Consider the following 16,253-nt stretch of genomic DNA (forward strand, 5'->3'; position numbering starts at 1 on the left):
TAACTGCTGATTATTATTCCTACACTTCTATTTTTATTATTGCTAACCTGTTTTATATGAATATTGGCATTTTTGATACTGTATTTTTTAGTCTACTAATAAACACCTTTAGTTACAGTACCACCAGACTCCAACGTATCATTCCATTTGTGCTAGTCTGTTAACCCAGTTACGAGGTACGTAACAACACGATCAATGCCCCTCATCATCTTATACACCTCTATCAGGTCACCTCTCCTCAGAGCGACGGAAGATGAGAAAAGGCCAGGTACACTCAGCCTATTCTCATAAGGTATGCCCTCCAATAGTGGCAACAGATGACTGGGAATTATGAAGATGGGCTTTTGGGGAAATGAATTTGGATTGTCTCAAGTTTTAAGATTGAACCTGGGAAGTCAGCTGGTTGTGCATTGAAAAAGTTAAGATTAAAGAGAATCTCAGCAACAGATGAACTATAACAAGTTGAATGAACTGATGATTCAGAGGCAGAAATATGATGACAGGTGTATGAAATAGGATAGAAAGAGTAAACAGCAACTTGTTCTGTTCTAGTTACGTGGATGCTACAGTAAAGCACATCACTTGTCTCAATTTTCTCAGATGCCAAGGAAATTTGGTAAGTCCCGATGACACTTAGCAACTTTTATAGAAGAGTGGTATGGCAACTGCTCTGTACAAACCACAAGAAATTAGAGTTGTGAACACAGCCCAGTCCATCATGCAAACCAACCCGTCCTCCACTGACTGTCTATACTGCCTGCTGCCTGTGGAAAGCATCCAGCGTAGTCAGAGACCCCACCCACCCCAGTTACTCTCTTTTCTTCCCTCACCCATTGGACAAAAAGATACTTAAGCCTGAGAGCACATCGCACCAGACTCAAGGATAGATTCTATGTGGATATTACCAGACCCCTGAATGAAACTCTCAAACACTAAAAGACGAACCCTTGAACTCTCGATCTCCCAATCTTGAAATGCAGGCCATTGATTTACTTCCATGGTTCCTTCAAGTTGTTATAGCCAGGGGGTGGTAATAGGGACAAGCTTCCACTACCTACAGAATGCACTCAATGGCATTCGCCTCAAATAGCCTCTGACAACCAAGTCCAGTTCCTGGCTTTCACATGTGCATTAGCTATTAAGCACTGCAGAACTTTTTCTACTGACATGAGAAGAGGCAAAGTCAGGCTACTGGCACCTTAAAACCAGTCGCTTCAGACAGATGGGCTCGTCAGCCGTGGTTGGCAGCTCATCTAGAAGAAAAACTCTGATTTCGAACCTCAGCTACCTTGCTGGGGAAGACTTCAGCAGCAAACCCTGAGGGGAAAAGATCTGGAGCTGGAGTTCCTAAGGCAGTCCTACATTGAGTTCAATGCTGACTGGCAACTCTCGCAATGCCACTGGTCCCAAACTGTATCAGTCTCTACCATTACTTTGGGTTCATCAAATGTGTGGAGGGGGAAGCTTGCTACTTGGGCAACAGCTTGCTCTCTATATCGTACTGTGCAGGCTTGCGTATCTAGACAAGTAGGACACAATTTTCATGGTCATCTCTGACCGACGGAGGCCTCAGCTCAACTTACTACCTCAATGTACTTATGTATGGCATGATCTGTTCGAATGGCACACAATCTGAAGATTTTCCCACTGTATCCCAGTACCAATCCTACTACAATATCTCCATGTGAAAATAGACAAAATAAAAAATTATTGTTACTACTGTGAAATATGATTTCTAGATAACACCACGTTTAAAACAGAATTTATGGCCTTGACTCTGAAAGTAAAACATATGAATCCAGAAATTTTAGGGTCTCGCTGTCTATCCTTTTGTATTCAGCTGTATTTATCTTGAACAGCAATCTGAAGAGAGTCTGAAATATGAACTTAAGAAAGCTGGTAACTCATAATACTTTCACCAAGCTTTTCCAAACAGAGGCCATCATTCAAACTACATTGTTGATCCGCCACTTATTCCATGTCTTTGTTATCCTCGCTCCTCAAATAACTACCTCCCTTTTCATCAGCTTAACTGGCTTCCTATCTTAAGCTAAAAGAGCATAGGAAAGGTCTTTGTCACTTCATCAAAAGGTCTTTGTCAGTTGTAGTTTCTAGCCTTTTTTTCTGTCAAAAATAACTAATATCAAATTGTTTCTAGATTTCTCTTACTCATGTATTTTTCACTCATTTCCTTTTAAGATCTTTCAAATTAGATCAACCCCTCAATGCCATCATTTCCAGCAATACTGCACAAATAAATCTCTTTTCCTTGCTCAGTCCCCATCCCAGAGAATACCAGCATGACCAAATGTTCTCAGGTGAATCTCTCCTTCTTAGTACAAAGTTATTCAATAGGGATAGTTTTATAAATGAGTAATTCATCTAATGTGGCAAAAACAAACTGATTATCAACTCCAGATATTCCTTACTACTTTGTTCCAAAGCTCCTGAACCCAAAATTCCTTATTTGTTAAACTGTTTATTTTTGCCTCTGATAGCTAGTTAAATAATGTACTTAGAATTCTAAATCTCATTTGTTCATTTCCTTACCACCCACATTTATATTGTACTGCCATTCTCACATACAACTAGTGCATTAGGTTATCACAGTCTACAATCCAGCCACTTAATCTATTTCATAATTATAAAGTGACTTCAATATTCACTGCATTTGCTGATTTAAGGATTTAGTAAAAATCTATTTTCGAATGCGAGAGGCTGAGATTAAGAGATAACAAAAGGGTGAAATTTGGACAGACAGAAATTTTAAAACTGGTACATGGCCCAGAACCACACAGGTCAATCTGTTACATTCCCAACTCCATGCTTCTTTAATAGTTTTCTCTTCATGTTCCATGCCTTCATCCCATTAGCAATCTCATGTGCAGTCCATTTTATGACAAAAATCTTCATTTTAAGACTTTGCGTCTTCCCTTCTAATCACCTGCAACTCCACAAAGGCTGGACCTTCAGTTACCCATGAAATACAGTGTCTTGTCGAAATATTTTTTCCTCAACCCTTTGTTCGCATAAATGAGTAATACAACCAAAAATTCTGATTAATTTAACTGAGAATTTTTATTTGTGAATCACATGCTCATTCCCCCCCTCCCACAGTAGAGCCCAAAAATAGGGAAAAATGTAAAGCATGAGGAACTAAAAATTCAAAAGTTTAAGTAAAAGCAGTTCAAAAGTGTTCTTCCTCCTTTACTCAGTACTTAGTTGAACCACTTCTTGCAGCTATTACAGCTATTATCATTTTGGATAAGTGTCTATTTGTTTTGCACAATGTGATGGAGAAAGATTAGCCCATTACTCCTTGCAAAACTACTCAAAGCTGTGCCAGGTTAGTTGGAGAGCAGCGGTGGACAGCAATCTTGACGTCTTGCCAGAGATGTTCGATCAGGTTAGGTCTAGCACTCTAACTGGGCAACTCAAGAACATCAATTTTCTTAATTTGAAGCCACTCCATGGTTACTCTGGCAGTGTGGTTACTCTGGTCGTTGTCCTGCTGAAAGACAAACTTCTTCCCCAGTTTAAGCTTTCTGGCAAGGCTGGCAGGTTTTTAAACAGAATCTCTCTGCATTTAGCAGCATTCACCTTCCCATCAATCCGGACCAGATTTCCAGTCCCTGCTGCTGAAAAGCATTTCCAGAGCATGATGCTACCTCCACCATACTTCACAGTCGGGATGGAGTTGGCTGACTGACGTGCAGTATCACATTTATGCCACACATACCGCTTAGTGCTGAGGCCAAAAAGTTCCACTTCAGTCAAATCTGACCATTAGACCTTTTTTGCAGCATCTTATAAGTGATACTTTGCAAAGTTTTCGCAAGCAAGGATAGAATTTTTTATAAGCCAGGGCTTCTTCCTTACCACCCTTCCATAAATAGCCTTTTTGTGCAAGGCCTTAGAGATCGTGGAGCCATAAACTTCATCTCCAGTTGCAGTCATTGACTTCTGCAGCTCAGAGTGTCTGGAGGCATCACAGTAGCCTCTCTTACAAGTGCCATTCTTCCCCGTTGACTAAGTTCAGAGGGGCAGCCTGACCTAGGCAGTGTGGTTGTGATTTCATATTTTTTCAGAATCAGATTTATCATCAGCATGTGAAGTAAAATTTGTTAACTTAGCAGCAGCAGTTCAATGCAATATAAAATCTAGCAGAGAGACCAAAAAAAGAATAATAAACAAGTAGTCAATTATGTGTATCAAATTTTTAAAATATGCAAAAACAGAAATACTGTATATTAAAAAAGTGAGGTAGTGTTCACGGGTTCAATGTCCATTTAGTATCGGATGGCAGAGGGTTAGAAGCTAGCCCTGAATCGCTGAGTGTGAGCCTTCTACCTCCTACCTGATGGTAACAGTGAGAAAGGGCATGTCCTGGGTGCTGGAGATACTTAATAATAGACGTTGCCTTTCTAAGACACCGTTCCCTAAAGATGTCCTGGATACTTTGTAGGCTAGTGCCCAAGATGGAGCTGACTAGATTTACAATCTTCTGCAGCTTCTTTCAATTCTTTGCAGTAGTCCTTCCTGAGCAGCCTGTCAGAATGCTCTCCATGGTACAACTATAGAAGTTTTCACCAATCCACACAGACTGTGGTCTTCCAGTTAGGAAGTTGAGGATCCAATTGCAGAGGGAGGTACAGAGGCCCAGGTTCTGCAACTTCTCAATCAGGATTGTGGGAATGATGGTATTAAATGCTGAGCTATCATCAATGAACAGCATCCTGACATAGGTGTTTGTGTTGTCTAGGTGGTCCAAAGCCGTGTGGAGGGACATTGAGATTGCGTCTGCCGTTGACCTATTGTGGCAATAGGCAAATTGCAATGGGTCCAGGTCCTTGTTGAGGCAGGAGTTCAGTCTAGTCATAATCAGCCTCTCAAAGCATTTATTACTGTTGATGTTAGTGCCACCGGGCGGTAGTCATTATGGCAGCCCACATTATGTCTTCTCAGGCACTGGTATAATTGTTGCCTTTTGACATGCAAAATCTCTTCAAACTCCTAATGAAGTATAGCCACTGTCTTGCCTTCTTTAATGGCTACATCGATGTGTTGGGACCAGGTTAGATCCTCAGAGATCTTGACACCCAGGAACTTGAAGCACTCACTCTCTCCACTTCTGATCTCTCTGTGAGGATTGGTATGTGCTCCTTTGTCTTATTCTTCCTTAAGTCCACAATCAGCTCTTCCATCTTACTGACGTGAGTGCTAGGTTGTTGCTGCGGCACCATTCCGCTAGTTGGCATATCTCACTCCTGTATGTCCTCTCGTCACCAGCTGAGATTCTACCAACAATGGTTGTATCGTCAGCAAATTTGTAGATAGTATCTGAGGTATGCCTAGCCACACAGTTATGTGTACACAGAGAGTAGAGCAATGGGCTAAGCACACACCCGAGGCGCACCAGTGATATTCGTCAGCAAGGAGGATATACTATCACCAATCCGCACAGACTGTGGTCTTCCAGTTAGGAAGTCAAGGATCCAATTGCAGTGGGAGATACAGAGGCCCAGGTTCTGCAACTTCTCAATCAGGATTGTGGGAATGATGGTATTAAATGCTGAGCTATCATCAATGAACAGCATCCTGACGTAGGTGTTTGTGTTGTCTAGGAGGTCTAAAGCCATGTGGAGAGACATTGAGATTGTGTCTGCCGTTGACCTATTGTGGCAATCGGCAAATTGCAATGGGTCCAGGTCCTTGCTGAGCTAGGAGTTCAGTCTAGTCATAACCAACCTCTCAAAGCATTTATTACTATTGATGTTAGTGCCACCGGGCGGTAGTCATTATGGCAGCCCACATTATGTCTTCTCAGGCACTGGTATAATTGTTGTCTTTTTGAAGCAAGTGGGAATTTCTCTTCACAGCAGTGAGAGGTTGAAAATGTCTTTGAATACTCCTGCTAGTTGGCCAGCACAGGTTTTCAGAGCCTTACCAAGTACTCCATCGGGACTTTCTGCCTAGCAAGGGTTCACTCTCTTTAAAGACAGTCTAACATCGGCCTTTGAGACAGAGATCACAGGGTCATCAGCTACAGCAGGGATCTTCACAGCTATAGTTGTGTTCTCACTTTCAAAGCATGCATTGAAGGCATTAAGTTCATCTGGTAGTGAAGCATCGCTACCATTCGTACTGTTGGGTTTTGCTTTGTAGGAAGTAATGTCTTGCAGACCCTGCTAGAGTTGCTGTACATCTGGTATCGCCTCCAACCTCGTTTGAAATTGTTCCACTTTTTCACAAAGGACTGCACTGAGCTGCAAGGTATGTTCAATGTCTTTGAGATGGTCTTGTATCCTTCCCCAAATTTGTGCTTCTCCATTATCATTTCCCTGACTTGCCTTGAATGCTCTTTTATCTCCATTTTGGATTGGTTTGTTGAAAATCTACCATACTGTTGAACCTTACAGAGAGAATGGGTATTTAATCTTATGGATTCATTGAAAACAGGTGATCCTCCAATTTTCTACATCAGCAAATTGGTTGAGTTGGTAAAGTAATAGTACAATATATTGCACCTGAGGAAAGTTAGCATAGTGATTACAACGGTTGATGAATACTTCTTCAGCCTCACAATTTTGGTTTTTAATTTTTAGTTAATTGGTGAGCAGTTTTGGAACGTTTCTTTTGGTTTGATGATGAATGATCAGCTCAAAAATCTTACTTCAATATATCTTAAATTTAGAAAATCAGACAGCAAAATGTGAAAATAATTGTGGGGCCTGAATACTTTGTCCAAGGCACTGTAAGCGCTGGAACTGCCTCACTTGACACTTCCATCATCTTATCTTAAACAGCTTAAAATTTATCACTGGCCATATTTTTGGTCATCTTTCCCAATACATGGCAATGGCAGAAAATTTACATTTTCTATACACTGTTTTCTCTGTATACTACACAAAGAAAATCATATGAACATACACATATGAATTAGCTGTAGTAGGACTCCCTGCCCTTCAAGCCTGCTAGCCATTTCATAAGATCAAGATAGATCCAATTATAACCTGACTCCTCATTGTGCATCTAGCACAAGTACATGTCCACCTGTCTTAAAAAAAAAAGCCAAATGACTCTGCTTCCACTGCCCTTCGAAGAAGAGGTCCACAGAGGAAACATCCTTCCACAATCACCCTGTCAATATCTCTCAGGATTTTTTACATTTCAATCAAGTCCACTCCTATTCTTCCCTTGTAACCTACACAACCTTTCTTTGTAAGGCAAGCTGCCCATTCTAGACATTAGTCTAGTAAGCTGCTGATTGAATTCCTGATTAATCTTGGTTACTTAAATCCACTTGACCTGGTTTAACCCCTTCCTGTTTATAGTGGTTGAGGTTTTAACGTCCATACTCTTACAATGATTCCATCACCAATTTCAATAAGCCAAAGGATTGTAAGTAATACTTACCTATTCCTAAATAATTTGAATCCATTTGAAGGCAGAATTTGACTAAACCAGAAGATTCTCTTCAATTCTAATCAATTTATATTTCCTTTGTACCTGCAGGCTTCTTCCCTTATCAGCTTTCTCAAATCTCACAAAGCACAGGAAAATATCCAACAATTTTGCCATGCCTATGTTTGTTTCAAATAAACTCTATATTGCTAGGGGTGACATAGAAATGGGAAACAAGAGGGTAAAAGGTCACTAGCCAGCAGGAACCATGATACATAATAGTATAACTTGCTACTGCTTTGTGTACAGCACCTGCATGAGTGTGCACACTAAAAAGTTGGAAATTACACTTATGAACTTTCACTATTGCTTTCAATACGAAGCTCTTTTCTCTAATCTTTGACTACAATGTAATTAAGGGCCATTTCCCATCATCCATTTTCATTTTATCCCTTACTTCATCTCCCCTTTGCTTTTCAGTAATCTTATCAGTTGAATCCTGGATGATTAATCACTCCTTTTTATTTGAAGGTAGAGGGCGTGTATTTGCTTCATAACTATAATATTATTTCACGAGATTCATAAACACAAGAGATACTGCAGGTATTTGAAAAATTTCAAGCAACATGCATGTATACACACATACACATACACACACGTGCGCGCACACCTGCACAAAGTTCTGGAGGAACTCTGCAAATTAAGCAGCATTTAAGGAGAGGAATGGTCTCAGACCCTTTGTCAGTTTAGTCCAGGATCCAAGCTCCAACAAAGACTACCAGCAGCTCTGGACTGCTGCACTTCATATTCTACCTGTAGGTGGGTGACTATTTTGGACTTGCTGTTCTACCTTGTCGATCTACTGTTACCAAATAACTGTGGATGTTCTTAGAGCCTTTGATTCTCTACCCAAAGTATCAAAAATAGGGGAGAATAAAGCAGGGTAGTGAAATCAAGGCAGGGAGGAAAGGAACTGGCTTTCCACATATAACATTAACTATAACTTTCTAAGCAAACTTGAACCATATTTACTGCAATAAAGAAACAATGCCTAGGCAATGAAGGAGGGGTTGTTCACTGATCTTTATTATTCCTCACAAATTGCAGATTTCCTGTTCATAAGCTCAAGGTACACTCCTAGCCCTAACATGATGGTGTGAAGCATGAGCATCGTCTAACTACTGATGCTCTGTCACATGATGGCATGTGGTAGATCTGCCTGCAAATACAGTGCAATGAGTCATCGTCTCCTGTAAGGAAGAAAATTAATAACAGTTTACTGGTTCAACAGAAATCTTGTCTTTGATAATCGGAGGTTTTTACTCTATAAACATGGTTAAAATTAGTTGAAGGCGGCTGGGTTTTAGATGAGCAGAACATGTTAGTACATCAACTGATACAGTTAACTCACTATTCAAAAATGTACTTACTCGACTGCTTCATTCTTCTGTAGATGAAAAATATGATGATTACAACCAGAAGAATAGCAACAAGTGCTCCAATCATCATTCCTGTCAGCTGGAAGAAATATTTAAAAGTAATATTAATATACTTGTCTGCAGAATCATTTTCCTACCTCTGTACTGTAGTTCATTAGACAACCTTCCCCTCCCAAGTGACCAAATTCTCTCCATTTCCTCATGGATAAATGCTTTCAATTCCAGTCAATTTATACTTTACTCTGCCTCCCTTAACATCAGATGACATATTCAAAAGTTGGGATCATTTTCATGGAGCATTTTTATTAACCATGTCAATTTTGACTTTTCTGTCAAGGTCCACACCTTTATAATGTAACCCTCTAGGTCATAGAGAACTGTTCCAGTATCTGGCACTTCACTCAACTGACAAATATCGATAGTGGTATCTAAGAGGGGGACTTGGTATTCACTTCTATCATGTGAACAGGCCAGGTTCGTTTTCTCCACTGTTTTGAGGGTGCACTTCTTACTGTGCAATAACCACAGCCAATCAGGAACTGGAAATTTAACCAACCAGATGAGTTAAAACCAAAACCTTTTCCCCAATAGGTCAGGAATGGTTTGGACGTTTTGTTCTAAATATTCTTTCAATGTTACCAATATAAAGTGCATAGTTTATTCAAATCATAAAATCACACAGCACAGGTCACACTTGTGGCTATACTTAGCTAACATTTGAGAGGAAAATGGTATCCAGTTGCCCTGCTCTTTCCTCATAGTCCTGCAGATATTTCCATTTTGAATATACATCGAGACCCTTTTAAAAGCTACAGGCAGCTTTGCCACCCTTTCAAGCCATTTATTTCAGAAAATAAACCCAGAAAAAAATCTTTCCATCAGTATCAGGTTTATTATCATTGACTAATGTTATCAAGAAACATTCCCATAGGTGTTCAAGAGTGAATAGGTCAGCAGGAGACGCTCATGGAGTGAGTACTGTTTTAGATTCGCTCCATAACCTTTACTTTTTTTAACCTTTGATCACCCTTATTCAACTTATTTTTACCTACACCAAAAGATTCTTGCTATTTTTTTGGACTTATCATTAAGAGCTTATTGTGAATTTTTGAAGATATGTACTCAAAATGGCTCTTAGATCTAAAGGACGAGAACCTGGGCAGAACCCGAATGGTAATGGAAAGAAGCAAGCTCATCCACAACACACTGAATTAACTTATGAATTGTTATTGGAGGTTTTGGATAAAAAATTTGATGAACTACAACAAATTTTTAAACAAGATATAAAGGCTTTTCAAGATTATATGGATAAGACGGATTCAGTAATTAACCAGTAGAAAGTTCTTATCGCATCTCTGCAAGAAGATGCTCAGAAACAAGATTTGATAATTGAAAAATTGCAACAGGACTTACTTTCGACCACTAAACTGGTAGAATCACTTAAAGCCAAGAGTGTTGATTTCGAGAATCGATCCAGAAGACAGAACCTACGTATACTTGGTCTCCCGGAAGGTATTGAACAAGGGGACCCCACGAAGTACTTTGCTCATCTTTTAAAGGATACGTTCCCGTCTGTATTTCCAGATAGCCCCCCGTTACTTGATCGCGCTCATAGAATTATGCGTCGATCACCGAGTGTTTCAGCTAAACCCTCGGATGTAATTGTCCGGTTTCATTACGTACATGATAAAGAGCAACTTATTCGTGTGGCTCGGCGTGTAGGAATGGTTAAATTTCAGAATCACAATTTCTGCTTAGTAGAAGATTTTAGTCCTGAAGTAATGAAGGCAAGGCTTCTTTTTAAACCTCTGATGTCTGAATGTTACGAGAAAAATCTAAAACCTGCACTCTTATACCCTGCAAAGCTCAGAATCTCACCACCGAACGCTCCATGCCGGATTTCCTTTCTACATCTGAAGCGAGAAGTTTCTGAATGAGAACTTCCCTACTGCTACGGACTCTCATTCCTAATAAATGAATGATTTTGATCGTGTAAGATGGTTTTTGATTCCTCAAACCAGATTTTGTTTCTGGCTATTGGTGTAGGTTTACTCTATACTTTATACTCAAGTTAAAGTGTTCTTTCATCATATTAATCGGTTTGTTTTATACACTTTAATCATTATACTATATCGCTGATTATTATTTTTGTTCCTTCAAAGGTGTATTTTTAACCCTTCAAAGGTGAATTTTTTTTTACTAAGATGGTGGTTTTTTGAAAAAACATGTTTGGTGTTTTTTTAAGGTGGTGCTATTTTTTTTTTCTCGCGTCTTCTTCCTACAATGCATCGCTTATCACAGTTTAAATATTTCTTGGTTTGTTTGGGTTTTAACCCGATTTATAAGTTTTTAGTGATTATATTCTTTTCGTATTTTTTTTTACAACCAAGTATATTAAGAAGTTTGGTTTTAGTATAGTGATCATAATTTTTAAAGTTTGGGTGGATTTTTTTCATATAAATCCTTTATATATGGAGTGGTCTTCCGCTGATATGGGGGTAGAATTAGTTTCATTTTTTTCCTTTCCCCAGCCTAATTTTGGTTGTCATTTTTTTTCTCTCTTGAGTGGGTGGGGGGGGGGGTGGTCTTTTTTCTAATTCTATATTTCCTTTACCAGTTTATTTTAGTTTTTTCATTTGGGCTGTTTTTGAACTACAAATATGTGCACGATGTCATCACTTCTGGGTCCGCTCTTTATTTTTGTTCCTCTTCCGAGTGCATGAGTTTATAATTTGGTTAACCCTTTTTATACCAAAGGGTTGAATTTAGAAATATGGCTCAGACCATTAATTTTGTGTCTTGGAATACTAATGGTTTAAACCATCCAATTAAATGAAAGAAGATTTTCAAAGTATTCCAAAGACTTAATGCTCATATCATTTTTGTACAAGAAACTCATATGAGGAAGGAGGACAATTATCACTTTTTTAGGTTTTGGCAGGGTCAACAGTACCATTCGAATTCGAATGACAAATGAGTGGTGATTTTAATTGTTGTTTAAATCCTTTGATGGACAAATCTATATCTACTCAGACTTTACCCAATAAGTCGGCCACTTGTATCAACTCTTTCATGACTGATAATGGAGATTTTGATATTTGGAGATTTCGGCATCCTAAGGACAAAGAGTTTTCTTTTTCCTCACATGTTTATTATTCTCATTCGAGAATTGATTATTTTTTTTATTGACTCTTGTTTGATTCCTTCGGTAAATGGTTGTGATTATGATATTAGAGCTGTTTCTGAACCATGCTCCATTATAACTTTCTATTAAATTTATGGATACAGTTCCTAATGCTAGACAATGGCGATTTGACTCTACCTTATTGCAAGATCTGGACTTTATTAAATTTATGAACGAACAGATTGACTTCTTCTTTTCAACTAACTCCACGGAAGATATTTCTTATGGAACACTTTGGGACACTTTTAAAGCATATATACGTGGACAGATTATCTCTTACTCTGTTGGTCTGAGAAAACGCATAAAGAAGGAAGCACTTTTATTGGTTGATAAAATTAAAGAGATTGACAAGAAATATCTGATTACTCCTAGTAAGGAGCTTTAAAAGCAAAGGGTTGAACTTCAAACAGAATATAGTTTATTACTTACATCTTCGATTGAAAATCAACTGATGAAGTCCAGATCTGATTTTTATATACATAGTGATAAATCGGGTAAACTGTTAGCTAGTCAATTGAAGAATGCTTTGGTTAAACGTCAAATTACTAAGATCCATCAGCAAAATGGGGATTTGACAGTTAACCATGATGAGATAAATAAATCATTTCAAGATTTTTATACTTCCCTGTATCATTCTGAATTTCCTCAGGATTGTGGTACCATGTGTGATTTTCTTGGGAAATTAAATTTCCCAAAATTATCACCAGATGATCTTTCAATATTGGAAACTCCTATGACTGATGCAGAAATCAAAGGGGTTATTTCCTCCATGAATTCAGGGAAAGCACCTGGTCTGGATGGGTATACAGCAGAATTTTTTAAATGTTTTTCCGCTATTCTCTCTCCTTGATTATATAAGGTTTTAGAAGAAGCAATTATATTGGGCAATTTGCCACAATCTTTTTATAGAGCTTCCATCTCTTTAATATTGAAGAAAGATAAAGATCCTACTGATTGTGCATCCTATAGACCAATATCCTTATTGAATGTAGATTCGAAGATTTTCTCCAAGTTACTTGCATCCAGGTTGGAGAAGGTATTACCCCAAATTATCTCGGAAGATCAAACCAGTTTTATTAAAAATCGTTATTCTTTTTTTAATGTTAGGTTATTGAATATTGTGTATACTCCTTCACATAATATTTCAGAATGTGTTATTTCATTAGATGCAGAGAAAGCATTTGACAGAGTTGAATGGCCATACTTATTTAATGTGTTGGAGAAGTTTAATTTTAGTCCGACATTTATTTCCTGGATTAAACTGATTTATCATACTCCAGTAGACTCGGTGTTTACTAATAATCAAAGATCTCCCTTTTTTCATCTATTTCGGGGCACTAGACAAGGCTGTCCACTTAGCCCACTATTTGATATTGCTTTAGAACCCCTGGCAATTGCTATCAGAGAATCACAGGATATTCTTGGTATTAATTGTGGGACAGATATTCACAAGTTATCTTTGTATGCAGATGATCTATTATTATTTATTTCTAATCCTGAGAAATCCATTCCAGTAGTTTTATCATTGTTGGCTCAATTTAGTGATTTTTCTGAGTATAAATTAAATCTTAATAAGAGTGAATTGTTTCCTTTAAATAGACAGGTTCCAATTTATGGAAACTTACCTTTTAAATTAGTTAATGACTCTTTTATTTACTTAGGGATTAAAATCACAAAAAACCATAAAGACTTACTTAAGGTTAATTTTGTACCCTTAATTGATCAGATTAAATGCTTGTTTACTAAGTGGTCACCATTATCTTCATCTCTGATAGGTAGGATTAATACTATTAAGATGGTTATTTAACCTAAGTTCTTATATATTTTTCAAGCGGTACCAATTTTTATTCCGAAATCTTTTTTTACTAATGTTGATTCAAAAATTTCCTCATATATATGGCAAAATAAAAATCCCAGGTTAGGTAAAATATACTTACAGAAAGCAAAGAAGGAAGGTGGATTAGCATTGCCTAATTTTAGATTTTATTATTGGGCAGTTAATATTAGATATTTGATATGTTGGTTGAAAGATTGGGATGGATCTTTTAGCCCTCATTGGGTGAGCCTGGAAATTAAATCGGTACCAGGTTTTGCACTGGGTTCTATTTTGGGGACTTCTCTCGCTTTTGCTCTTTCTAAATTGCCGAAACGAATTGACAACCCGATAGTTAAACATACTTTACGTATATGGTTTCAATTTCGGAAATTTTTTGGGTTGACTCAGTTTGTTTTAAATATTCCTATTGTATCCAATTGTTTTTTCCACCCTTCAATTATAGACCAAACTTACCCGGCTTGGAAGACTAAGGGATTACTACGATTTTCTGATTTATTTTTGGATAATTGTTTTATGTCTTTTGAGCAATTATCTAATAAATATAATTTGCCTAGATTTCATTTTTTTAGATATTTACAGATTAGGAATTTTTTAAATACTGTACTTACTACTTTTCCAAATTTTGTGTCTTCAGGTATTTTGGAGAATTTGTTTGAATTAAACCCCTTTCAGAAAGGGCTTATATCAAAACTTTATAATATAATTATGGAGATACGTTCAGAGCCCCTTTATAAGACAAAAAATGATTGGGAAAGAGAGCTTAACCTTAGTATTCCTATTGAGAATTGGGATAGAATTCTTCAATTAGTTAATATATCATCTATATGTGCCAAACATTCATTAATACAGTTCAAGGTCGTACATAGGGTCCATATGTCCAAGGGTAAATTGGCTCATTTTTATTCCTATATAAATCCTATTTGTGATAGATGTCAAACTGAAATAGCGTCTTTAACTCATATGTTCTGGTGGTGTCCGCTTTTGAAAAAATATTGGAAAGATATTTTTGATATTATCTCTCCGGTATTGAACATTGATTTACAACCTCATTCTATTACCGCAATTTTTGGTTTACCAATGATGGACTCACTTCATTTATCTTCTTCCGCCTGTCGAATGATTGCATTTCTTACACTAATGGCTAGAAGATCTACTTTGTTGAATTGGAAGGAAATTAATTCTCCTACTGTATTTCATTGGTTTTCTCAAACTATGTTATGTTTAAGTTTAGAAAAAATTAGAAGTGGTGTATTTGACACTTCTACTAAATTTGAAAAGATATGGAGACCATTTATTCAATATTTTCATATGATGTAATAGGACCCTGTTCCAGGCCTATTTGATTTTCCAGTTTTGCTTTCATATATGTCAAGAGGATCGGAGTTGACGACACTGATGATTTTGTATTGTTGTGAGATATTATAAACAGCCCTTTTTTTTTCTCTTTTTTTATTTTCTCTTTTTTTCTTTTTGTTTTTTTCTTCTATTAGTTATTAGAATTTTAGATTAGTTTTTGCAGAATGATTTTTTTCTTTTTTCCTTTTTATTTTTTCTTTTTATTTTATATTATGATACACCTAGGTTTGCCTTGTCTATTTGTATATTGTATCTTTTACGATGTGGGAATACTCATTTATACTGTAATCATTGTTTTTCTAATCTTTTATAGTTAGTTGAAATATGTACGTTTGTAATCCTATTATCTATGTACCAATTTTATTTTTTTGTTATTAATAATGATAATAAAAAGATGGAAAAGAGAAAAAAAGAGTGAATACACGTGATCCTTTTCCCTCTCATTTTAATATAGATTTTACTGCCAAGCAAAAAAAAATTAAATACTGGTGGGAAAAAAAATCACCAAGCCTACTGAAAGTAATATTTCCTAGATTCTGAATGTACCCAAGTATCAGAATGGATCAAATTATTTTTCTATGTAGCTCGTGACAACCTTTCATCACTGCCCACAGTATAACAGCCAGTAATATAAGATTTATTCTTTACTATTCAGAAACCAAAGAAAACAACTATACATTAATATACAACAGAAGCACAGCAATGCACTAGTAACCTTCATCTGACAAATACCAAAGTAGTTAAAGAGTCAATGCTCCAGGTCAGAGACCAGAAAACCTCAACACCTGATTGAATGATAAGCCTTGAAGAGCGACTGTGATCAAAGAAATAATGTTTCCACTAACCTGAGGATCATTAAGCACTAAACACCAATTTTAGCTAAATGGCAAAAAAAGTCACGGACACTCGAGCAAGTTGTGATAATGTGGAAAGGTCAATGGAAACAGATTCAACAGTAATTTGCAAAATGAATAAAGAAAGAAAAATCGGTATAGTTATGTGGAAAGTGAAACTGAGTCATAGTTCTTTCAAA

General features: G+C 37.2%; 1 protein-coding gene across 2 annotated transcripts in view; it reads right to left on the bottom strand.

Moving 5' to 3' along the window:
- pnpla7b (patatin-like phospholipase domain containing 7b) overlaps positions 1-16,253 on the bottom strand; it is a 329,041-nt gene that overhangs the window by 287,582 nt on the left and 25,206 nt on the right. For both annotated transcript variants that reach the window (XM_059994311.1, XM_059994312.1), the window contains exon 4: positions 8,835-8,922. In XM_059994311.1, coding sequence (XP_059850294.1) covers positions 8,835-8,922 — 88 coding nt within the window. The remainder of the gene's footprint in view (positions 1-8,834; positions 8,923-16,253) is intronic.

The sequence above is a fragment of the Hypanus sabinus genome, chromosome 18 (assembly GCF_030144855.1).
Source record: "Hypanus sabinus isolate sHypSab1 chromosome 18, sHypSab1.hap1, whole genome shotgun sequence".
Taxonomy (NCBI): domain Eukaryota; kingdom Metazoa; phylum Chordata; class Chondrichthyes; order Myliobatiformes; family Dasyatidae; genus Hypanus; species Hypanus sabinus.